Below are 25,965 nucleotides of genomic sequence, written 5' to 3'. Positions count from 1 at the left end.
CCACCACCACATGGTTAACTGATGTTGGTTTGTTTACATCCCTGTAACTTAGCAGGCTGGCAAAAAATTCTATTAGAATAAATACTAGACTTAAAAATTAATAAGTACTGGGGTCAATTTGTTCAACTATACCCTTCAAAGTGGTACCCCAGCTTGGCCACAGTCCAAGTTTTTTTTTTTTTTTTTTTTTTTTTAAAGTTCCTACAAAAATATGGTTGTCATTCTAATTTCTACATCTTATTTAATTTGATCCCTTTTATTGGTAACTAAATGATGACTTGGAATATTCAATTGACACTTGAATATTGAATTCATTATTAAGGTGGTGAATTGGCAAAATCATTAGACTGTCAAGCAAAGTCTGGCTCTTTACATTCTGAGTTCAAGTCCTGCCAAGGTCAACTTTGCTGTTAATTTTTCCAGAGTCCACAAAAGGAAATACAAGTCCAGAATAGTGGCTCAGTGTGATTGTTAGCATATCTGATAAAACAGGTTGTGGTATTGCTTCCAGGTTGGTGTAGTGAATTTGTCTGTATAGCTGCCATGATAGAGTTTTGTGAAAGAAAACCAAAGAAAAGCAAAGGGAAATTGCTTTTGTATTTTCCTATGAAAATTCTCTGACAAGCATAACACTTGTCATGATTGTCACCAAGCATTGTACTTTGATTTGAAGATGAAAGGAAGGAAGCAATAATTGGATTTGTTAAATTTTCAGTCTGAGTATATAAATGAAAGTATTTCTTTTATAATTTGGAAATTCTTATAATGTATCTTTCTTTGAGATAACTATGTGAGACAGCTGTAGCTCTATGGGAATACTACAGTTGTTATAAACATCTATAGAGAATGGCAACTGGAATTTAAATCTTACAATGAATGGTAAAGTTATAATCAAACTAGCCAAATCCAATTTCTCACACTTATCTACTTTGTTATTCGAAAAATAAACAATCACATCATTGAAATCTTGAAACAATGTGAGTAAATAAATATTACATTTGACTGGATAATCTGGATTCTAAAGGGTTCAAAATTTATGGTAGTTGTAAGTGGCCTGGCTTTCTGTTGGTTATAATGAGTGTTCCAGTTGATAGGATCACTCGAACAGCCTGCTTGTGAAATTAACATGCAAATGGCTGAACACTCAAGAGATATGTATGCCCTTAATGCAGTTCTCAGGGAGATTCAGTGTGACACAGAGTGTGACAAGACTGGTTCTTGCCAGCTGAGTGAACTGGAGCAACAAGAAATAAAGTGTCTTGCTCAAGGTCACAGCACACTGCTGAGAACCAAACTCATAACTTTACAATCATGAGCTGAATACACTAGCCACTAAGCCATGCACATTCATAGGTGTAAGTTACTCTAAAAGATTTGCTAATTGCTACATTGTCACAATAACAAATAGTATGTTGAGATGGTTGCCATGTTTCAGGCCACATCATATTAGCAAATTGTTCATTGAAGCATTTTATCTAAATTATAAGTTACCTGTCTAATAGACCATATGAAGATGAAAGTTTGTGGTTTCGTTTTATCTATCCTTGAAACTATTATAATTCAGTCTAATATGGTGATAAAATTCAATGCCTAGTATTAAGAAATAACAATAAAACAACAGTCATCATCATCATCATTGTTTGATGTCCACTTTTCCATGCTTGATGAAATTCATTGAGATGGATTTTCTACAGTCCAATGCCCTTCTTATCACCAACCCTTGACTGTTTTCAAGCTAAGTAATATTTCTTCATGACCTGACATGTTTTTCATGGAAGATTGGAAATGAAGGACATTGTTTGCATGATGGTGTCATTTGTTTACATCTATCACATGAAGTTGAGGCAAAGAAAGATTAGCACACACGCACACATATAGGCAAATCAACAATAAAAACAAAAATTAGAGAAAACAATAAAAGTCAAAAGGATGTACATGATGAATGTATTTGACTGATGTTGAGAGAAAGTTCAAAATAGTCAAAAAGCAGAAGTGTGATGTTTCCAGCATGGTTCTTCATCAGAAAGAAGAAAATGGGAAAAGAAGTCCAGAGAAAAGGAAAAGTGTAATCCCGAAAAAGAACGTGTGCCACATTCTTACATGGCTAAAAAATAACTGAATGGAAGTGGAAAGAGATGTAGAAAGTGGTTTTTGAAGGCTGGTGAGTGTGAAAATAGCCATTGTATGTGTGTCTGTGTGTGTGTGTGTGTGTGCATGCATGTGTGTGTGTATGTGTGCGCGCGCGCGTGCGTGTGTGTGTGTGGTAGTATCTGTGCACATATATGACAAGTTTCTTTCAGTTTCTGTCTACCACATCTGCTCACAAAGCCTGGGGCTATAATTGAAAACACTTGCACAAGGGACCGCACAGTAGGACTGAATTCCGAATCATGCAGTTGGGAAGCAAACTTCTTACTACACACTAACACACACATATTAAATGAGATATATAGGTCTACCATAATGCAGTTGTCTTAGTTTCTAAACACAGTCTCAGAACAAGTCATTCACTAAACAAATGCAACAACAAAAACCAATCTTTTTCACACCTATAATGTAAAGAGAGCAATTACAAATGTGTGTTGAAGAAGAAAAATGATGTTAGAATTCATGTAAAATTGAAAGTCTTACAAAGTGGAATGGAAATTACTGCAATACTTAATAATAACTATTAAAAGAAATTACTTACTTTTTATTCTGAATTCTTTAGGTTTCTGCTGTAAACTAATTATCAATGATTTTTCATATAGCTTTGGCCTCATATTAATAGAGGTGAGAAATGAAGAATACATATTACATAAATGGTAGGAAATTGAAACACAACTTGTCAGAGCTTTCTCTTCTACTCTACTATTCCTAGTTTTATTGTATTCCATTACACTAAACATTAAAATATTCCTCCTCTTTTTACCAAACAATGAAAGCACAGTTTTTAAACAGATTTCACCTATTATGGTTGACTTCTTGCCACTGTATTAACTTCAAACCATCAGACAATCATTACTCATAATTCACACAGTCATAGTACCAGAGTCTAAGCCTTTTACCATGGAAAACAGAATATATCCACTCAAAATGTTATTGCCCTTAACTGTAGAAAGCAGTTTTACATACTAATCTATCTTTTGTTTAGGAATGTCATATTTGAAACTATTTTCTGTTAAGATGTATCAAGTTTACTGAGGCGACATGACTTACCAGAAATACCAATTCTATTTTTTGGTAGACATTTAACATCATTACTGGAATAACCATGAAATTTAATTTTGCAGTTAAAGGTTAAAATCTAATTGGAGTCTCAGAGAATATTTTTATAGCTGGTTTGGTTACTGTTTGTGTAACACTATTTTTATGTTTCCTATTTGGAAATAGATAATAAATATATTTTACTTTTGAAGTAGGAATATATATTGATAGACACGTCACTTATAACTTTAGTAAGTTATAAGTGTTATCATTATACATAAATCTTGACTCCAGTTACATAAACGCCATAGTGAGAAATATATACTCTGAAACGCTAACGGACATTTTATGCATGTATGTACGTTGAAGATAAATAAATTCGTGTTCTTTTAACCACTATAAAAAAAATACACAGTTTCATAATTAATTTCATTAACAAGTTGAAGAACGTGAAGAAAGAGAAAATAATTACTACATTATTTTATTTATGTACATTTAGCATTTATAGTACAATTGGAAAGTAAAGTCATTTTGTTGTAGAGAAATACGACTTAAAATTCACACTAGCTAATCTTTCATACTAACTACTAGAGTTCACAACAATTCAAATAAGTCTTGTTGGATTTTTATCATAGACATGGCATTAAAAATAGCCAATATCTCAATGGACGAGCGTTGTGGAGTTTAGTAACATTCTACGAACACTGATTAATTTCCTCCAAATCAGGGTTTTTATAACTGCTCATACCTGAATTCTAAGAACCATATTTCGTGAAAGAATTTTCTATGACAAAAGTTTAGAATTCAAATATGGGCAGTAATTTTAACCAATGGGATTACCAACAATTATGCTTGTTCAGGCAAACAACCATTACGTCATATTGCTGCCTTTTTTATGACTTGCTACAATATAGATAAACTTTGTGTAGCTTTTTTTTTTCTTTCATTTTCTTTTTTTATTGTTGTCAGAGTATAAAAACTTAACTTTTTTAAATATGGTTGATGGAAGCGATGTTCCTCTGATCTTTGCAATCCCTCCTAGGGTAATGAGATTAACACAGTTGATGTTCATCTTGATATTCTATGGGTTGGTATTTGACAACATAAGCAAGGAAGGTATGTCAGGCTTACAGTTCTGGCAAAAGAATGATTAAGCAAATTTAGTGTAGAGTTTGAGGACAGAGCAAACACAATAGGGTTTTGGGATACATTGGGTGAATTCAGGTGAAACGGTACAAAGCTTAGTAGTTTAGAGGAGGGGAGAAACAGTGTTATGGAAGTGGAAGAAGAGGTAAAGAGGAGAACCAGAACAGCTATGAACAACTGAAATATTACTGCTTAGCCACCAGTCAACAGCTTTGTCTTATTGTTTTATTTTTAAACATAGTGTATCACAGATTACATTATTTAAAATATATTTTGATTAAGATGGTCAAGAGTGGTATGAGAAAGGTTTGGATGGCATTTCTAACAAAACAAGCAGCCATGCAAAGGCTTTCTCACTGGTTTATATAGTGTGTTGGAGTGATTTTGTTTTATTTTAGGCTTTGTTGGGTAGAGTGGTGTGGGGTGAGAATATGTAAATTATAGATTTTAGGGAACAACTGATTGGGTCAGAAGTGCCTTTTGATCCAAAAAGGAAATCTAGTTTTTGAAATTGTCATTTTTTGGCAGTGTTTTAGATGTATGCTTATAGTAAAAGTTCATCAGAGATCGTAAGCCCCTAATCATTTTTAAGGAATCTAAGGGTCTTTATAGGGAATTTGAGGGATTTAGCTGTGTATGTGTGGAGAGAGAGAATGTATGATACAAAACTTACATTTGATAAATGGGATGTTTTAAGGAGGCTATTTTATGTTTATTGGAGGTAGTTTCTAGTTTCTCCCATATCACCCTCTATCTCTCCATTCAAGCCATTGTTGTTTATCCTATGCCAGCCTTATGTTCAAAAGTATTTCAACTGTGACTACTTCACTTTTTAAAAAAATCTTTCTGTATTCTGGGCTACTTTGTCCACTGTTTTCTTCCATTTTTAACCCTTAAGCCTTTAAACCAGACATAGCTAGGCAAAATATTCTGCCTACTTTATGGTATGTTCAAACCAGCCAGATTTGGCCTCTCATGCCTACCCTACAATGAATGTCATTTTAAAAATATACAGTCACATCATCAAAATCTCAAAGCTACAAGATAATGCATGATTACTTCAAATCAATGTGAATAAATATTACATTTGATGAATGCTAGAGGATTAAGATAGAAATGTGTGATATGAGGAAGAATTATATTTTCCTGCCATCCAGAAGCTTCTTAATTGCTTCAAAGAATTGATACTAAGTGAGTGATGCAAATCTTATCAGTTAATTTGCTAGATCTTAATTAGCAGTATATAACCTCAATTATCATTATTCTTCTTTGTAAAAACATTTGAGCCAGAATTACACCATCTCTAAGGCGGCGAACTGGCAGAAATGTTAGCATGCCAGGTGAAATGCTTAGCCATATTTCATCTGTTTTTGCATTCTGAGTTCAAATTCCCCCGAGGTCGACTTTGCCTTTCATCCTTTCGGGGTTGATAAATTGAGTACCAGTTGCGTATTGGGGTTGATCTAATTGACTGGCCCCTTCCCCAAAACATTTTGGACCTTGTGCCTAGAGTAGAAAAAAATTACACCATCTCTCTCTTTCATCCATACGATGGTTAGGTGGGTTGTAAACCAAGCACCAGTTATCAATGGTATTGTTTAACCCCAGGTTAGCCCTGATTAAGTAGACCTATGAAGAAAGGTGTTCCAGTTATAATCATCACATTTTTGTTCCAGTGTATCTAGGACTACATTATTCAATGTATCCTCCCCCCAACTTTTTTTTTAAAAACTGTACAATGTAATAAGGTAATTTGGCTGCTATTTCTAACAGATTGAAACACCATGTAGAGCTGTCTCAGTTTGCTAGAAATCTACTGTGATTGAGTCAACCAACTCCACATTCTCTGCAAATTCACATCTTCATTGAACAAAAATTATAGAAAAAAAACAAAAATACTGATCTTTTGTTTCCACCTTAATGAATGACCATCACAACACACTTTCATTAAAACCACTATCACCACCACCACCACCACCAAACACATTCATGTAAAGAAACAAAGCCTCAGACCATGTGTCTGTTTATAATAAATCTGTGTTGTTTGAATGGATATCAATGTAAATTTCTTTTGTTTTTCTTTGTCTTTTAATGTATTATCTTTTCTTCAACTTCTAGTTTTGGCAATCCGTATCATGATGAATATTCGATCCTTGCTCCTTTGTATCAATGTTGCAAGTAAGATTTCTTCTTTCTATTTTTTCAGTCATTTTCTTTGTTATTATTATTATTATTATTATTATTATTATTATTATTATTATTATTGAAGACATCACACAATGTCCAATACTGTGATGTGGTAGATTGAAGATATTGTGGGGTTTCCCAGGAATTTGTACTGTCTGTCAATTCCCAACAGAGACCTCAGACAGACAGTACTTTACACAACATGCATGCAGTTCCAAGTAAAGCCAGTATTTTACAATACACCAAGATTATAGGGTATTTCTAAAGTTTCCAGATGTTTCTTCAGGTTGGGTGGTATTGAACCCAATGCTCCAATCACAACAGGGGCAACAAGCAACCTTTATGTTTGACTCTCACAGCTGCCACATCTTGGCAATCTCAATTCTCAGGTCTCTATATATATCAACCTTTTCTGTTTCTTTTACGATATGTTGATCTCCTGGCACTGCCACATTGATTATTAGGCACTCTTGTTTATCCCTCTCAAAGGTTACTATATCCAGCCTTCAGAGCTCTAACATTTTGTATGTCCTGAAGTCAAAGTCCCAGTTATTATTATTAGGGTGGTGAGCTGGCAGACTCATTAACACACCAGGCAAAATACTTAGTGGCATTTTGTCCATCTTTATGTTCTGAGTTCAAATGATGCTGAGGCTGACTTGGCCTTACATCCTTTTGAGGTCAATAAAATAAGTACCAGTTACACACTGGGGTCCATGTAATCAACTTACCTTCTACTTCCAAATTTGCTGGCCTTGTGCCAAAATTTGAACCATTATTATTATTATTATTAGGGAAGCAAGCTGGCAGAATTGTTTTCATGCTGTAAAAAATTGCTTAACAGCATTTAATCCTATTTTATGTTCTGAGTTCAAATGCTGCTGGGTTCAACTTTTAGAGTCAATAAAATAAGTACCAGTTGAGCACCCTTCCCCACAATTACTGACCTTATGCTAAAATTTGAGACCATTATTATTATTATTATTATTGAGCTAGCAGAATCAGTAGCATGGTGGCATTTCGTCCATGTTTATGTTATGAGTTCAAATTCTGCCTAAGTCGACTTTGCCTTTCATTCTTTCGGAGTCAATAAATTAAGTAGCACTTATGCACTAAGTTTGATGCAATCAACTATCCCCCTCCCCAAAATTTCAGGCCTTGTGCCTATGGTTGAAAGAATAATAATAATTATTATTATTATTATTATTATTGAGCTGTCAGAATCATTAGCATGCTGGGCAAAATGCTCAGCAGCGTTTCATCTGTCTTTACATTCTAAGTTCAAATTCCGCTGAGGTCGACTTTGCCTTTCATCCTTTCAGGGTTGATAAATTAAGAACTAGTGAAACACTGAGGTTGAAATAATTGACTGGTCCCGTCTCCCAATATTTCAGATCTTGTGCCTTTAGTAGAAGGGATTATTATTATTATTATTATTATTAAGGTGGTGATCTGGTGTTGGTTAAGTAGGTGCCAGTCAAGTGCCGGGGTTGATGTAATCAACTTGCACTCCATCCCACTCAAAATTGCCTGCTTTGCAACAAAATTAGAAAGAATTTTTCTTCTTATCATCATTATCGGCAGCAGTAGTAGTAGTCGATGGCATCATCATCATTGTCAAAATCATAATGCCATTGGCTTCATCTTGTTGCAAAAGCAAGTTAGCTTATTTAAAATAAAATAGGTGTTCTAGGAATATTGTTGTTATTTTGTCTGAGGAGAAATTTAATTTAACAAACTCATGACCAAAGGTATTCCAGGCATGACCAGTCAGTTCTTTTAGGGATATGTTGGACTATATTTTTACTCAGGACTTGCAATTGACAGATAGTTTCAGCAATAGAAAACAATAAAACCCAGTGGAGACATATTTTCTTTGGTTTGTATACAGTGAAGCTTTACTATAGCATTGTAAATTTATCGACTGCTATTTCCAGTAAACATTGGTGCCTTGTTGTACCATTATTCTATATTTATATAGGCTTAAAAAAATAAGTACTGGGGTTGAGTCATTCAACTAAAAGTCTATATTAACTCAAGTCTATATTATTCAATACTTCCTTCCCCTTTTTTATGAAAATAAAATGTAATTTGAGAGAATTTGGTTGCAATTTCTATCAGGTTGAGGGAGCACATAGATGCTTTCTCACATTGGCTTCATGAAATTAAAGTTCAATAAAATATGTGAATCAGAAGAAGCTGAACTGCTACAGGCTAAAAGTCTGAGATGATTGATCAGATTTATAATTCTACGAATATTTAACCTCATTTTTAATGAAGGAAGATATTTCAGTACTTACATATTCATTATAAGTGCAGGCAGAGTTGTGTGATTAAGCAGCTCATCTTTGCAACAATATGGTTTCAGGTTCAGTTCCATTGCATAACATCATGAAAAAGCATCCTCTAACATAGCCCCATGCCAACCAATGTCTTGTGAGTGAATATGGTTGACAGAAACTGTGTGGAAGCCCATTTATGTGTGTGTATACACACACATATATATTCTCTCTTTCTATATATATATATATATACATTTGAAAAGATGAGTAGAGATGGCTATTTTGGGGAATAATTTTTATTTTAATAATGTTTACAAAGAGTGACCCTGATATGAGTTTCAAACTTCACATAACCCATTTTCAATCTGAAAAGTATATGTTTATGTTATGAGTTCAAATTCTGCCTAAGTCGACTTTGCCTTTCATTCTTTCGGAGTCAATAAATTAAGTAGCACTTATGCACTAAGTTTGATGCAATCAACTATCCCCCTCCCCAAAATTTCAGGCCTTGTGCCTATGGTTGAAAGAATAATAATAATAATTATTATTATTATTATTATTATTATTGAGCTGTCAGAATCATTAGCATGCTGGGCAAAATGCTCAGCAGCGTTTCATCTGTCTTTACATTCTAAGTTCGCTTAAATAGCAAAAGTTTTTCCTTACAAGTATACACACAAAAAAGGAAAAATATGTAAAAATACAAAAACACATATGTGTATAAGAGGAAGAAGGAGAAGAAGGAAGAGAGAATGCAAAGAAAATGAAGAAGGGGAAAAATAAATAATAAGTAAATGAAATAAAGATAAAGCTAAAGGTAAAGATAAGACTAACAGTAAATAGTACTTAAGAATGGAGGAGGAAGGAAAGTTAAGTCCATCAAGAATAAAGAAATGGAATATTTTGGAGTGGTCAATATTGTTGTGAATTGTCAAAATGTAACTGTGGGGTGTCTACTGATTTGAGGTCACATATTCAGTTCTCACACATAGTATAGTGTGTGTGTGTGTATGTATATATATATATATATATATATATATATATATAAAATATACATTAAGTACAGGACATCACCAATGAACGAAAAACATGTAAACACAAATAGCACAATAAGAACAGGACATCAACAATGAGTGAAAAATACGTAAACTTATAATGAGACACAAGTTCGGGACAAAATATCAAAAGAAGTCTAACTTCTCCTAAGTTGTCGACTGTTTATTACTCCCTGTTTCGAGCTTTCAACGTCAAGATAGGAAAACTTAGGGCTTTGAATTAACAAACAACAATAGAATGGACTGTCCTGTACTTATCTCTCGTGTGTTTGTGTGTCGTATACACCAGTTTTGTTTTTTCACTTTAAAGGTAAACGATTCTGATAGAAGCAATTATTTTGCTGTCAGTTCACTGGATTAATCCCAACAAAATACTACAAGTTGAGTCACTGGCTCAGCACCTATGTTTGTGTTCTTCATTCCAAAATAATAAAAACCTTAACATACTTCCAAAATAGGACTTAATCCATGTATATCTGCATGCGTATATGTGTGTTAGGGGTGTGGGTGCACAAGAGAAACATTTACGGAAATCTACTCATAAAATTTCTATTAAAATAAGTCGTCTTTATATGCCATGCTTGCAATTCTCCATATAAATGATAGCGAAGTGTGTATCAAATGAAATTGAAATCCTGGTTGAATGACAGATCGATCAAGTTACTAAAGTTTTAACATTGTTAGTAACAACATATTCTCTCTTTTAATTGAATATTGAAAAAGAGAGAAAATGCGAAGGAAATTAATTTTAGAGGTAACGACTTGAGTCATTATCACAAATTAAAAAAATTCAGAGGTGTAACATTGCACAAGTTCATGTCCATAAATGTTTTTCTTGCACACATCCCCCCCCACCCCACGCAGGTGTTGGGTATCCAAGCGGTTTCATTACTGCTACTCTTTAAAGAACAAATAAATCTTCCACAACACCGTCAAATTCCACTCAGTGGCTACATAGACTCTTGTGCCAGAAATAGAAATCCTAAATTCCTTATATTCCCTTTCTATCAATGTAAAGACAGAATCTCTACACAAGAAAGAATCAACAAGGAGAATCTTTTCATAGAGAAATACCAAACACTTCTTACCATACAAACTCCTTGGTGACCATATTCCCTTCTCTCGCCCACCCAATGAAATACATATAAATTTACTTCTTGTTTCTCTAAGAACAGACATAAACTTCCTGTTGACAAAGAGTCCAGAACTCCAATTAAAGAGTATAAAACCCATAGAATTGTCTCCCCTTATTCACACTTCCTGTTTGACACCACACTTCCTGTTTGACACATAAACATTCAGCCTTTTTTAAACAGAACACTAATTTTAAATACATGCATCCTAATCTTTCTAACAATTATCTACATGGATTACCATTGAACTTTCAAAGCTCAAAGACAATATAATGTATTGGTATATTTATTTTTTTATATATTTTTTATTTTTTTGTAAAAAAACACTATTTTCATTTTCCCTCTTCTTGAAAATTTGCTATGCAATGAAAGCTGGTTAGAAATCCTTTTTAATCCTCCTTATACACATCTATATTAAAATATGCTTTCAGTTTTAGCATTCTGCCTTATTATTAATATTAATTTTTCTTTTTTCTTTTCCTCTTATTTCTCCACGTGCGGTTAACACAACCCCACCATTTACTGACTTACATATATATATATATAAATAAATTAAAGATTGCTCTAAGATTATATATATATATATATATATATATATATATATATATATATATATATAGGTGCAGGTGTGGATGTATGGTAAGAAACTTGCTTCCCAATCACATGGTTCTAGGTTTAGTCACTCTGTGTGACACCTTGGGCAAGTGTCTCCTACTATAGCCTCAGGCTGACCAAAGCTTTGTGAGTGGATTTGGAAGATAGAAACTGAAAGAAACCTGTCATGTATATATATATATATATATATATATATATATATATGTGTGTGTGTGTGTGTGTGTATACAATGAAAAATTTTAATATTGCAATACAGATGTATTACTTTCCAGTCAAATAAAGCATTGTAAAGGTAGAAGTATACATATAGAATAGTGGTACAACAAGGCACCAATGTTTACTGGAAATAGCAGTCAATAAATTTATGACGCTATAGTAAAGTTTCACTGTATACATACTGGCAAAGATGTGTGCGGGCAGTGAACATAAAAAATTTTGTCTTACCTCTAGGAAGAACATTAGATAAATGGACAATCCAGAATCGGATAATCTAGTACCTAGGTTTCGGACTCTTCAAATACATTTGTTATAAATTTGATTAATCTTCTTCAGCTAGATTTACCTGGACAATATTCACTGTTCTCAGTTCTGTTAACGGCTAGGCATTCAGGTGAGTATACTGGCATTGATGTAGCAACATTTGAAATATTGTCCAGGTAAATCTAGCTACAGAAAACTAATCAAATTTATGCTAACAAATGTATTTGAAGAATCTGAAACCTAGGTACTAGATTATCCAATTCTGGGTTGTCCATTTATCTAATGTTCTTTCTTGAGGTAAGACAAAATTTTTTATGTTCGCTGCCCACACACATTTTTGCCACTATGTATACAGTGAAGCTTTACTATAGCATTGTAAATTTATCGACTGCTATTTCCAGTATACATTGGTACCTTATTGTACCAATATTCTATATCTATATATGTTTGTGTGTTTTTGTGTCTGTGTTTGTCCCCCATCACCTGGTCTTGGTGTGTTTGCATCCCTGTAACTTAGCAGTTTGGCCAAAGAGACTGATAGAACAAGTACTAGGCTTAAAAAAATAAGTACTGGGGTTGATTCATTCAACTAAAAATTTAAGGCAGTACTCCAGCATGGCCACAGTTGAATGACTAAAACAAGTAAAAGTATATATATATATATACACTGATACATGTATGTGTAATTATGTATGCATATATATATTACATGGCAAAATGTGAGCATGAAAAGTAATATTCTGAACATTATAAACCTGAAAAAGTACAGGACAAGTTATTACACCCAGAAAAGTATAGGACAAACTATTACTTCATGTAAAGTAAAGAATAAGAAACTTTTTACTTAAAATATTGCAGCAAAAAATGCCAGTTCTTCTAATTTATCACTCTTTACAGTTCTTTTAAATTTATTGTACAAAACTGTTCAGCTAATTTGTAAGTTTATCTAATTAGTCACTTTTTTCTTTATTTAAGGTAATAAATTAGCCAAATTCTACTTAAATAAGTATAGTGTTATTTGTCAACTATACAGGTGTAATAACTTGCCCTGTACTTTTCCAGGTTTATAATCTTAAGAATATTACTTTTCATGCTCACATTTTTCCAGGCATTGCTGTTATAAGATAATTAATAATGTATCAATTAATAATTTAGGATTTTACCTTATAAAATACTGGGTAGGGGGATACATTGGCTGCTATTCTTAGCGTGTCAAACGACCAGGTAGAGGCTCTTTCATTGGTTTGATTGTATAATGAGATTTTTTTACACATATATGTATAATATGCATATATATATCATCGACAGAAGTTAGAGAGTAAATCAAAAGCTGAGAGTTTCATGTATTGGCACTTATCAAACACAAATTTGTCCATTGTCACTCTGTAACTTGTGACAAAATAACTTCTAAAATACAAAATTTTGTCAAAAATATTAAGAGTAAACCCTGTTGTATGTGACACATTGTACCAGTATCAGAAATTTCAAAGTGTTTAGTTAAAAAAAATTAATTAAATAATCTGTATATCAAATTGAATAGATCCAAAATGGATAAAAAGCAAAGTCGACCTCGGCGGAATTTGAACTCAAAATGTAAACACAGGTGAAATACCGCTAAGCATTTCCCCCAGTGCGCTAACATTTCTGCCAGCTCACCATCTTAGCAATATATTCTCTATTCTTATTGCTAAGCATTACTTCCTTACTCTCTTACTTACTGGCACGAAATTTCGTGGCATTTCACTCCATAATTTTTCTTCTACTAATTTTTATTCAATGCGACTAACAACTCTGAATTCCTCATACATTTTTCTATCATTTAAGCCTAAGAAAAGTATACTTTTATTTTAAAATTAAAAAGTTTATGTTAATTGAAGGTGAATAGGTTCCTTACTGCCCCCTTTGAGGTCGCAGATATTTTGATGTAACTTTTTTTCTACCGAACCAAATCTCAAACTATTTATGCCAAAGTATAGCTCAGGAGGTGTCCTCTTTAAAACTGTTAACAGTTGAGAACTGAATTATTGGTGGAGCTTGGAAGCTGCTGCGATTGACAAAATGGTGGACTTAAGAATACATTTAACCACTACCGTGGTTGAATGATGTACATTTGTATATGTATGCATATATGTGTGTGTGTGTGTATGTTCATAGATAGGTACTTAGGTAGTTAGATAGTAAACATTGGTGCCTTGTTGTACCACTATTCTATATTTATATATGTGTATATATATATATATATGTTTTTGTGTCTGTGTTTGTCCCCCATCACCGTTTGACAACTGGTCTTGGTGTGTTTGCATCCCCGTAACTTAGCAGTTTGGCAAAAGAGACTGATAGAACAAGTACCAGGCTTAAAATTCATCTTGAATAACATCAGTGGCATGGAGAGGGGAGGCTGATATGCATGGGTAACTGCTGGTCTTCCATAAACAACCTTGCTTGGATTTGTGCCTTGGAGGCTAACTCTTTAGGTGTAACTTTCTAAGTGCAAACTCATGGTCATTCTTGACTGAAGGCAGTCCTTATCAGCCAATATGTATACATATGCATGCATATAGTTTTAATTCAATGGAGAGTTAGTTGAAGAATTTGATAAGTAAAATGCCTTTAAGAGGAACAAATATATTGTTTGAGAATTTACTCTTCATCCCAGAGTGAAGAAGAGAGGAAGTTGTGTTGTCATTTTGGCTTTTAATGGGATTGTTAATTTTTGATTGCTGTAAAATGTGTTTCCTTTTATTTACTTATATTATTATTTATTCAATTTATTTATTTATTCATTTATTTATTGCATTCTTTTTCTCTTCAGAATTCGACAGTCTACTTATGATCAGTTGAAAATGTTGAAAAATGGTATTTTGTCCAAAGTTTTAGAAGCTGTCCTCTTATTTGATCCAATCTCCCCTATTCTGAACAAGTTCCATTTACGTGCTATTGACAGACGCCTGCATCAGCTCTTAACAACTATTGATAATTGTGTGAAAGAACAAGGCATGCCTAATGTAATTATTAGTGAAGAAAAACTCATTCCGGAGAAACATGTTGAAACATGAAAAAAGATGGACCCTCACTTGCAGTGACAAGCAATCGACAAGAATTGTGATTGGAATAAAGATCGAAAAGGTGTATGTTATTGTGCCATGAGATGATGTAGAGTTTCATGTTTTGGATTTTCAGCCCCCCCCCCCTTCCTACCACTTGTCATGGGGGTCCCTGTAGAGGATTATGAATATAATCCTTCTTCCACTGACTAAACCATTAAAAAAAAAATCTTAAACCTTTACTTTCTACACTGCTTCATTAGCAGTTTCTGCTCTTTCAATGTAGTTAGCTGTGTACCACCTCAATACTTCTCCATCTTATGTACCCATCTCTCCTTGTCTCCCCTCTTGTATCTTACTACCTCTTCCCCAGAACACTTAACCCAAGCCCTACCCAAAACTGCAGGCAGCCCTCTTACATCCCCTACCATCTAACTATTCCTTGCTCACATTTTCCTCATGGGTGTCCCCCTATGGAAGTTCAAGTTAAACATCAATCAACCACATCTACTTCACAACCAATAAGCAAGTTTCTACATGGTCATTTGATCTGCTAGAAATACCATCCAAGTCTACATATCACACACAATCATTTTAAAATGGCAGGACACAATGAATAAGGTTAATTCAAAATACACTGTCTGAAGATAAAATGTGATGGTCAAGACTGAATGACTTTGGTCATAGTTCTGCTTAGTTAAGACAAAACAACATCAACCTCACCTGTCAGGAAGGTCTTGAATACCATCTTTCCTCCTGACACTACTGATGTATGTAAGTATGCATGCATGCATGTACGTACGTACATATATAGATACATAGATAGATGTGTGTATATGTATACACACACATATATCATCAGTAACACATAAATCTGAAAACGAAGCATACTCTTGGTTGTAGATCAGTAGAGTATATAGATAAAGATAGATACGGTTGGTCTATGGGATCACATCCATAAAGTACTTAACTTTACAGCATTTCTTCAGACCTTAGACTCCTTAGCCCATGGCTTCTCTAGCAAGTACTTATGACCTCTCAAGGACTCTCTAGCAGAGAGGCCATAGGCCAACAGGTTTAGGGTCTGAAGAAATGCTGTAAAGTTAAATGCTTTACGGACATGAAACCTAGGGTAACCCCATCGACTGGCTATGTCTATCTATCTATCTATCTATATATATATATATATATATGTGTGTGTGTGTGTATATGTGTATATATATATATATATATATATATATATATATATATATATATATATATACATACATATATATATATATATATATATATATATATATATATATATATATATATATATATATATATATATATATATCATCATCGTTTAACATCTGCCTTCCAATGATGAACGATAATGATGATATATATGTATACATACAAACATACATACATGTGTGTGTGTGTGTATATATATATATATATATATATACACACACACACACACACACAAAGCGGATGTACACGGTGTATGATCATTGCTAGAAATAGCAGCTGGTAAGCTATCAGCACTATGTAGAGCTTTACTGAATGTTTACAGGCAGAGATGTTTGCGGGCAGTGAATATAGGAAAATTCTGTCTTGCCTCTACAGAGACCATTAGAGGAATGAAGGATAATTCAATACTACAGTTTCAAACTTTTCAGATCATGTGCATGAGCGTGAATCTGACTAGTTATCTTCGGTTGAATCTACCATTGATGATGAAACTTTAAAGTATCCACTGGTCTGAAAGCCCTTGTTTACTGGTCTGAAAGCCCCAGTCAAAATCAGAACCAAGATCAGTGATTTAAAGATATGCAAGAAGTATAAATATTATTAAAAATGATATTATTATCCAGCAAGAATAAGGCACCTTAAAAGGTAGAATTATAAATGTACAAAGTGGATGTACACAGAGTACGATCATTGCTAGAAATAGCAGTGAAGCTCTACATAGCACCGATAGCTTACTGGCTGCTATAGCAATGATCATACTTTGTGTACATCCGCTTTGTATATTTATAGTTCTACCTTTTATGGTGTTTTATTCTTGCTGGATAGTAATTATTGTATACAGTGCTCAGGTGAACTACAACTTGTCAAAAGTGCTTAAGTTAAGCGCTTTATGGATGTGAAACCCAAGTTAATCCCATGAACCAGTCTCATTGAGCTTTATTTATATTATATACTGCTTTATAACTTCGAGTGTGCTTCTTTTTCGGATTTACGTTTTACCGCCGATATAGATGTGTATGTGTGTGTATATATATATATATATATATATATATATATATGTGCATGTATGCGTATATATATATATATATATATATATATATATATATATACATACATTTATACATATAAATGTATGAATGCATGTGTGTGTATGTACAAACACACACACACTATATATATATGTATGTATGTAAAAACACATACACACACACACACACACTTTTTAATAAAATTTCACTCTCTAGAACTCAAGGTCATATACTGATGAAAATCAATGACCTGGTTGGACCCAAGTTGAAAATTTGTTAATTTCTATCGGCGTGAAACCTTGAGATCTACAAAGTTAATATAGATTCTATTTAAAAATATTCAACCACCTTCCTAGTGTTGAATACTTGTCCCTCCAGTTCATTACTAAAGTGTATATGTGTCTTCATCCTTCCTACACATTTATTATGTCTCTTCCTATGGAAGGTTCTACCTAAAACACTTGTCTCTACCTTATCACATGGCTTAATATACACCACTTCAATTTCTAAGACCATCAGATTCTAGTTTACAGTCTCCCAGGTGATTAGAAAATATTGATATATATGTGCTTATGTGTGTGTGCATGCATGAGAAGTGTTGATTTGTGGATATTGAAAAGCATCTGAACAAATTATATTTGTGTGTATATGTGTGCACAAAGGTACATATAGAGAAAGAGATAATATACATTAAATTGTTTACATTTATGAAAATATGAACTGAAAGTGCAATCATTTTACTATATACATTTATTTTTTATTTAAAATTTTATAATTTGTTTCCTTGCATGATTGTGCATATGTGTGTCCATATAAATCTATGTGTAAGATTGTGTGGACATGACTGTATGTGTGTATGTATTTTGCTATTTTTTTAATCATTTTTTTTTTTTTTTGAACTTTAATGTTTTTCTAACTGGAAGTTCTTCCAACCATTCTGCTATGAAATAACAGAAGGGAAACCTATTTCAGGTAAAGTGAAGCAAGCAATAATTATGTGTCTTGCTCAGAAGTATACAAGGCAATGGTCATAGGAAGATTTGAACTTGCAACCAGTAGTTCAGCATCTTTATTACATGACCATTGTTCTTCTCTCTCATTATTATTGATATGCAATATCTGTAACATGAATTTCTATATCATCAGTTATTATTTTTTTTTCTTGTTAAATATAATTTTCTTTACATTTTATATAAATGGCAATTGAAGGCAGATTGAGTCAAGTATCAAAATGTTTTGTTATTTGGTTATGTCCCTTTACATTCTGAATCCCATTTCTGCACAGATACTCTTTGCCATTCATTCTTCTTGATTCAGTGAAATACGCTGAGAAAAATCAACCATTAGGTGCTAGTGTTGACATAATTCACTGTACCTTAACAAGGCTGTGGACCAGCATGACCAGAGTTCAGTGATGGAAACCAATAAAATAAAATCAGTTGATTCATTTTAAAATTGGTGACACTTTCACCAAATAAAATGCTTTACCAATTATGTTATATAGATATATTAAATTCTGTTGTTTCTTCATCTATGATCAAATAGCAAATGTTTTACATTTTATCAAAATGAAACATAAACTCCAGACTGGTACACATGAGAAAAAATATAAATTTGAAGATTTTTTTTTTTTAATATGAGTCTCCTTGCCATGTTGAGAAAAGAACCCTGTTATTTCAGGAGTAACTTTTTGTCTGAAAGAAAAGATTTTTTTTTTCCAGGTTCTCGATTTAAAAAAATTTTTTCTCATCAACACTGTTTATGTATGTGTATTTCATTTTGTTTCAATATTTTTCTATTTGTTTTAGAAATTCTCTATGAGAGTTTAATTTCAGAAACTATGATGAAGTTTCATTTGTAACTTTGATTATAAACTATCAGCAGGGTATCCTCAGTGGATCTCTAATTCATATGTTCAGTTCAAATCCATTGCAGGTGTTTTTGCTATGAATTTGTACAGTACACTTAATTTTCATTATCTCAGCTGTCCTACCTGTTAGAAATAATGTTTTGTTTACCAGAAGATTTATATACTCATCTATCAAATGCCCATGAAACTAGAATTGAACACCAGTTTTTAATTAAGACCATAGAGCATAGGTTGTACATGATTTTCTACAGTCTGTTTTCCTTATTTTTTGTTATATATGTGCCATATATTAATGTGTATGTTTTATGTAGAGTTATACACTAAGACATTCAAACATTAACTGCAAAAGCACTCAGTATATACATGAAGAGTGTGCGATTTAATTTTTCGAAGAAAGGAGGGACTGACTTCAAAGTTTTGCTGATGGTCAGATTCATCTGTCTGAAAATGCCAGCCACCAATAAAGCTTCAGTCACTATGTAAATTATGTGTAATTAATATATATATACAAATGAGAAGAAAAAAATAAGATGATTATAATTAACAAAAAAAAAAAGTGTTTTCACTAATAAAGCTCAACAAAAACATTTCATCATTTGAAGTGTTTGTAAAAATTATGAAAAGACTTTCAATTTTAACATATCGATACCAAAAACAAAGAATACCTACAGCTGATGTTTTGACATCTTTCAATATGTATACCAATGCTAGCAACATGTGATACACCTCCTTCAAAATGCACTATTGCTCTGTTCTGCGTTGTCTCTTTACAAATACTCCTGGATAAACCAAATATACTTAAGCCAGCAGAGGAGCATCTTATATAGTCACCTGACTTAATTCTTGTAATAGTAAAATCAATAAACATCTTATTCTCAATAAAAAAAGACCTGAAATTCAGGTTAGTATGCCCCACCAATTTAGGGTTAAATGGCTATAGATTGAAATGCCAATGGATACTTTGTGATGTTAGCTTCCCTTTATTTATTTTTTTTTTATTTTACCATTTGGGCTATTGAAGTAAAGTTGATCAGTTATCTATTATCATCTTCATTATCATAGCCATCATCATCATCATCATCAACATTATTATCATCATCAGGAACAACACCCACCCAGTTTGTATAATTTAAAGCTTTGTATATGCCAGTATACATATGTACTTAAAATATGCACATAAGGTTTTAAATGTATATATGTTTTTTTATTATTTTTCTTGTAAACTAAAAATTTATATAACATGCTCTTTTCATGTTCAAATTTTTATAAATCCTTAAGAAAAAACAAATAAAACCAAATATATTTGTTCTTTGTATGTTGATGTTGCTAATATCACCATTATTAAGTCATTTTAAAGATTCTGCTTCAAGAATGATACCATTTAATTAAATTTTGCTTCTAAATTTCTATTCATACGAGCAAAAATCCATTATATGTGTAATACACACCTACTTCTCTCATTGGATTGAATACTGTCAACATAGTTTTATTAAAGAGTAATATATGCATGTTTCTTTATTGCATTGTATACATACTCACACATACACATAAATAGATATACATACATGTAGATATACATACATGTAGATATACATACTCACCCACGTCTATACATAAACACATACCTATATATGTGTGTATATGAATATATACTCTTGTATATGTAAGTATACACACATATATATATATATATATATATATATAGAGAGAGAGAGAGAGAGAGAGAGACAGACAGACAGACAGAGGAGGGAGAGAGAAAGTGAGAGATATATAGATAGATAGATTCATACATACACCTGCATCTATATGTAGACACATACCTATATATGTGTGTATATATACTCATATGTATGTGTGTGTATACATATGTATATATGTATATATCATTGCTATTATGGTATATATATATATATATATATATATATATATATATATATATATATATACATACATACATACACAGACACATATACATACATACACACATTTATATCTGTGTGTGTGTGTGTGTGTGTGTAGATAGATAAATTATATTTACACGGCTGTGTGAGAAGTTTGCTTCCCAGCCGCATGGTACCTGGGGCAAATGTCTTCTGCTATACCCTTGGGCTGACCAAAGCCTTGTGAATGGATTTTGTGAACAGAAACTGAAATAAGTCTGTCATATATATGTATGTCTATGTGTGTTTGTCTTTCTGTTTATGCGCCATCACCACTTGACAACCAGTGTTGGTCTATTTACATCCCCATAACTTAGTACTTTGATACTAGAGACTGAAAGAAGTATCAGACTTTAAAAAATTAATATATACTGGGATCTGTATTTTCAAGTCAGTGCTCCAGCATGGCTGCAGTCCAAAGACTGAAACAAGTAAATGATAAAAGATACTATCAAGTCTACATCTGCAACCACCCCCTGCATCTTTGACATCCTCTCATCTCATTATTCATTTCCCTGTTGCATTTCTCTCTATTTCTCAATTTTTCTAATCTCTCATTTCACAACAGTCCAGGACTCACTTACATATAATTCCCCAACCATCATCCACGTCAGGCTATTTCTCTTGCCTATCACGAGACATATGTAAGAGGCTAGATTAGACTTGTTTGTACCCAATACACTTAGCTTTTACCCTTTTTCTCATTCTCTCTCCCATCTTATCCCGATCATTTTGTGTTTCCATCATTAAACTCTTGCTACTTTCACCCACCTATTCTGACTCCTGTCATTGCCCACTCTCCTATTCACCTTTCTTTTCACAATGTTTTTGTACAAACATAAACATCTTAAAGTAGTGAGTACCTTTTGCTTTTCTGGTAAATGAGTAGAGAAAGCATAAGGTTGAAAGGTAGTTCTTTTTAGTCCTTTCTTCTCAAGGATATAACAATCTCTCAAATGTTAGTGCCATGATAAAATGTACCCAGTACACTCTTTCTAAAGTAGAGAGTGTACTGGATACATCTATAGCAACCAAGCCCACAACGAAACATATAGTCCTCTCATACGTTTGTGAGGGAATTGGCTTCCAGTAAGAACTGATGTGAACTGTGAGGACCATTGCACCCCATTGCCAGTATGGAAGGTGGGTGTAAAAATAATGATGATGGTGGAGGTGGTGATGGTTGTGACTCACAAACAACTTATTATTAACTGAATGCTCGAGACTTTTCTGCTGAACATACTTTACTTCCCTCCTCCTTAAACATTTATACAAAGGCATCGTTCTCTTGCAGCCTGGGCACCTCATGCCATGGAAATATTGAATTCACAAACAGAGGGACATTTTGAGAGACTCTTTCAATAGTAATGTAACAACTTGTCTCAACTATTGCATATATCAAGGAAATGAATTTGTGCTTCACAATTCAACCATCTGCAAACAATATACAACTAAATCCCCTCAAATCATAAGCCTCTGAAATCTTTCATGACTACCACATATATTCTTATTTTCTTATTCTTTTATTGGTTTCAATCATTGCACTGTGGCCATGCTGGGGTACAGCCTTCAGTTATATACCCAGTTCGTATTTTTGCATCTGTTACTTGTTTTAATGATCCTTATTTATTGAAACACTAAATTATGGGACATAAATGTAAACACACACACACACTCACACACCTGTACATATGTATGATGAGCCTCTGTACAGGTCCCATCTACTAAATTTGACTCATAATCATGGGTTCATCAGAAGCTATATAGTAGAAAACACTTACCGAATGTGTGATGTATGGTACCAAACCTAAAAAACCACATGACTGTGAAACAAACCCCTTAATCACACAGACATGCCTGGCCTGCTTGTGCGTAACAAGTTAGGAAGTGACCACAACTCACAGTTTATAGATTCAAAGTGTTGTACATACAAACACAAGCACACACACACACACACACACATGCATGCATAACATTGCCAAAATTACAACCACAAAGATTAGGATTCCTCTTAAGGGTCAGGAAATACTTCAGCCAATCCTCAATAAGAGTCATACTACAATAGTACTTTATATATGTGTATATATATATAGATATATAGTGCAGTTATGTTGATGCAATACTTCTGCTAAATATTAGTATATATATATATATATATATATATATATATACACACACACACACACACACAAACCAATAATGCTGTATCTACACCAATTAATATCATAGGTCAGACCAATCTACAGATCGACTAAGTTTTATTCACCCATAAGCTTCAACCACTAGCTTTGCATATGCACTGTTTACTCTCCTTCACTCTTCTATCACTAATATGATGACCTCTGCTCCCTGCACTTGACTCTATTACTTCCAAACATCTCTCTTTTTCTAATTACTTTTACTATGTTACATCTCTCAGACCCTGCACTAAATACTTTGTTCAATCTTTCCTCTCTGAGACTGAAATCTTCCCAGAACTCCCTCCTTGCAGATACTAACCTGTTGTTGTTCAAATTGAACATCGATTGTATCCATCCCACCAGCCTTTCAAGTCCTATAAAGCTCATAAGCACTGCATCATCTATGACTATTTTGTCCCTCTGCAGTATAGAGTAAACTCTTAGACATTGTAAGACAGAAGTAGGTTTTAACTAGTTTTACTGTTTTTACTTAAATCACACCATTTCTACTATTAGAGAAAGCTATGAAAATATCATTCCTTTTATCACCTTCCCATGTAATCAATAGGATTAACCCATTTTTTTACCATATTCTTATTGAAATACACTGCCTTTGTTTCAATTAACTTTGAACGTAATGAAGAATTTAGTGAAGCAACTGTAATTATTAAGTTTGTGTTTTTGGAACATATATTTGCATGAAATTTTCATGAGCGGTTTTAATGTAGTTCCATTTAAAATAGGAAGTTTTTATCTAAAGCCCAGAGCAGTCTCAGGTGAATTTTTATCAAAAGGGTTAATCACTTATTGATAGATAAGACTGATTATGAATTATGATCAGATTTGCCATCATGCAGCAAATATCCATTGGTTAATTAGTCTAGAAGCACATAGGCTACTTTATTGAAATTAAATATTTTCAAAACAAATTTTAAGCAGTATTCATCAAGGATTTAATTTCAAAAGATTATTTTATTATAAATGTATTTCAGTCAATTTAATTTGTATTTTTGAACATCATGAAATACAGAGTTTGATTCATTAGTTTTTAAATTCAAAATTCTCAAGAGAAAAATATGGCTGTAGCTTAAACAAGTGGACTTGTGACATTTTGATAGGTTCAAGCTGATTTAAGTGCATTTATAATGAATCTTTTTAATGAAATATGAGCACCATTTAATACTGCATTTAGAATATTTTTGTTCTCTGTCTCTGTGTGTGTTTGTGTTTGGCTGATATGACTATTACACCTTTTTACTACATAATTCCAACCTTAACTTGAATAATCAAACAGAATATGCAAACATCAAATGTTTAATTAGATTTCTCACATATGTGAAATAAATAGTTTATAAATTCCTTATTATTTGCTAGGGTTAAAAAGTACAATGTAAGTACTGTACTGTGTTATATAAGATTTTACACCAAATGTTTCTTTGCTTTATCTCTTCTGATGGCTATCATCTCTATATTTATTGAATATAAAACTCAGCTGAAAGCTTTCTTGCCTCTTATACCTGTGATTTCTATGAAAATGTTTAATCAAAATGAAATTGTACAAATGAATAAATCTGTTGAAATAAATTTTTTATATTCTCTTTAATTGTAATATTGTTTTTTATATATTTATTTTATTTCTACCAACTTATGTTCTGAGTTCAAATTTTTCCTGGATCAATTTTGCATTTGATCTCTCTGAGGATCAATAAAATAAAATACCAGTCAAGTATTGGGATCAGCATAATCAACTACACTATCCCCTCCTCCTAAAACTACTGGCCTTGTACCAAAATTTCCACACAGTTCTCTCTGCCAAATTCATTCACATGGCATTGGTCAGCCAGGGGCTTTAGTAAAAGATACTTGCTCAAGGTGCTGTGCAATAGGACTGAACTCAAAATAGCATGGTTGCAATGTGAGCTTCTTAGTCACACAGACATGCTGGTTAATTTTTTCTGTTGAAACCTATAGCTTACTTGGTTTGATTGAAGAATTGGCTGTCACCAAGTCACCACCATTCTATAAGGGATTTGCTGAGTGACTTGAAAATTAAATTTGTGTTCAATGTACAATTTTCTGTATTCCTGACATCAGTTAAAATAAAGCTTTTTAAATAATTTATTTCAAAGCGGAAACATGATATCCATTTCCTGAGCAGGCCAAGGTTGATTTAGTAGATGCTTGTTTCAAAGATCAGAAGGTCAGTGTCTTCAAAAAAAAAAAAAAGAAAAAAAAAAGAATTGAGGTTTAATTTCTTTAATGACAAAATTGCATTTTCATGTTAGAATATATTGTACATTTAATTTACAGAATAAATTATTTATTGGTTCAAATTATGTTGGAACAAGCTGATTCAACAATTCAGATTTATGCATACTATCAGTAACCCTTACCTTTTTCCACATATTATGTTTTTTGATTCATCACAATGAATAAATAAAAAGGACTTTAAAAATAATTTGTTTATTATATTGGCAGCCATTTGATATTTGACTGTGGTTGTTTGCTTAATTGGAAATAACAACCAAATCTCCCTTAAACATGTTGGATAATGTAATCTTGGATACACTGGCTGAAAAA

General features: G+C 32.8%; 1 protein-coding gene across 5 annotated transcripts in view; it reads left to right on the top strand.

Annotated features, from left to right (window-relative positions):
• LOC106873822 (glycosaminoglycan xylosylkinase) overlaps positions 1 to 16,361 on the top strand; it is a 424,441-nt gene extending 408,080 nt beyond the window's left edge. For 2 of the 5 annotated variants that reach the window (XM_052970093.2, XM_052970099.2), the window contains exons 8-9: positions 6,451 to 6,510; positions 14,897 to 15,357. In XM_052970093.2, the coding sequence (XP_052826053.1) occupies positions 6,451 to 6,510; positions 14,897 to 15,140 (304 nt within the window). In that variant the 3' untranslated portion in view covers positions 15,141 to 15,357. Of the gene's footprint in view, positions 1 to 6,450; positions 6,511 to 14,896 lie in introns of all 5 variants that reach the window. The other 3 variants (XM_052970088.2, XM_052970079.2, XM_089357711.1) reach the window with 3 other exon arrangements.
• Positions 16,362 to 25,965: the final 9,604 nt, after the last annotated feature.

Source organism: Octopus bimaculoides, chromosome 1 (assembly GCF_046866305.1).
Source record: "Octopus bimaculoides isolate indiv1 chromosome 1, ASM4686630v1, whole genome shotgun sequence".
Classification (NCBI taxonomy): Eukaryota; Metazoa; Mollusca; class Cephalopoda; order Octopoda; family Octopodidae; genus Octopus; species Octopus bimaculoides.
The sequence above is the reverse complement of the archived record's forward strand: the minus strand, read 5'-3'. Positions and strand labels throughout refer to the sequence as shown.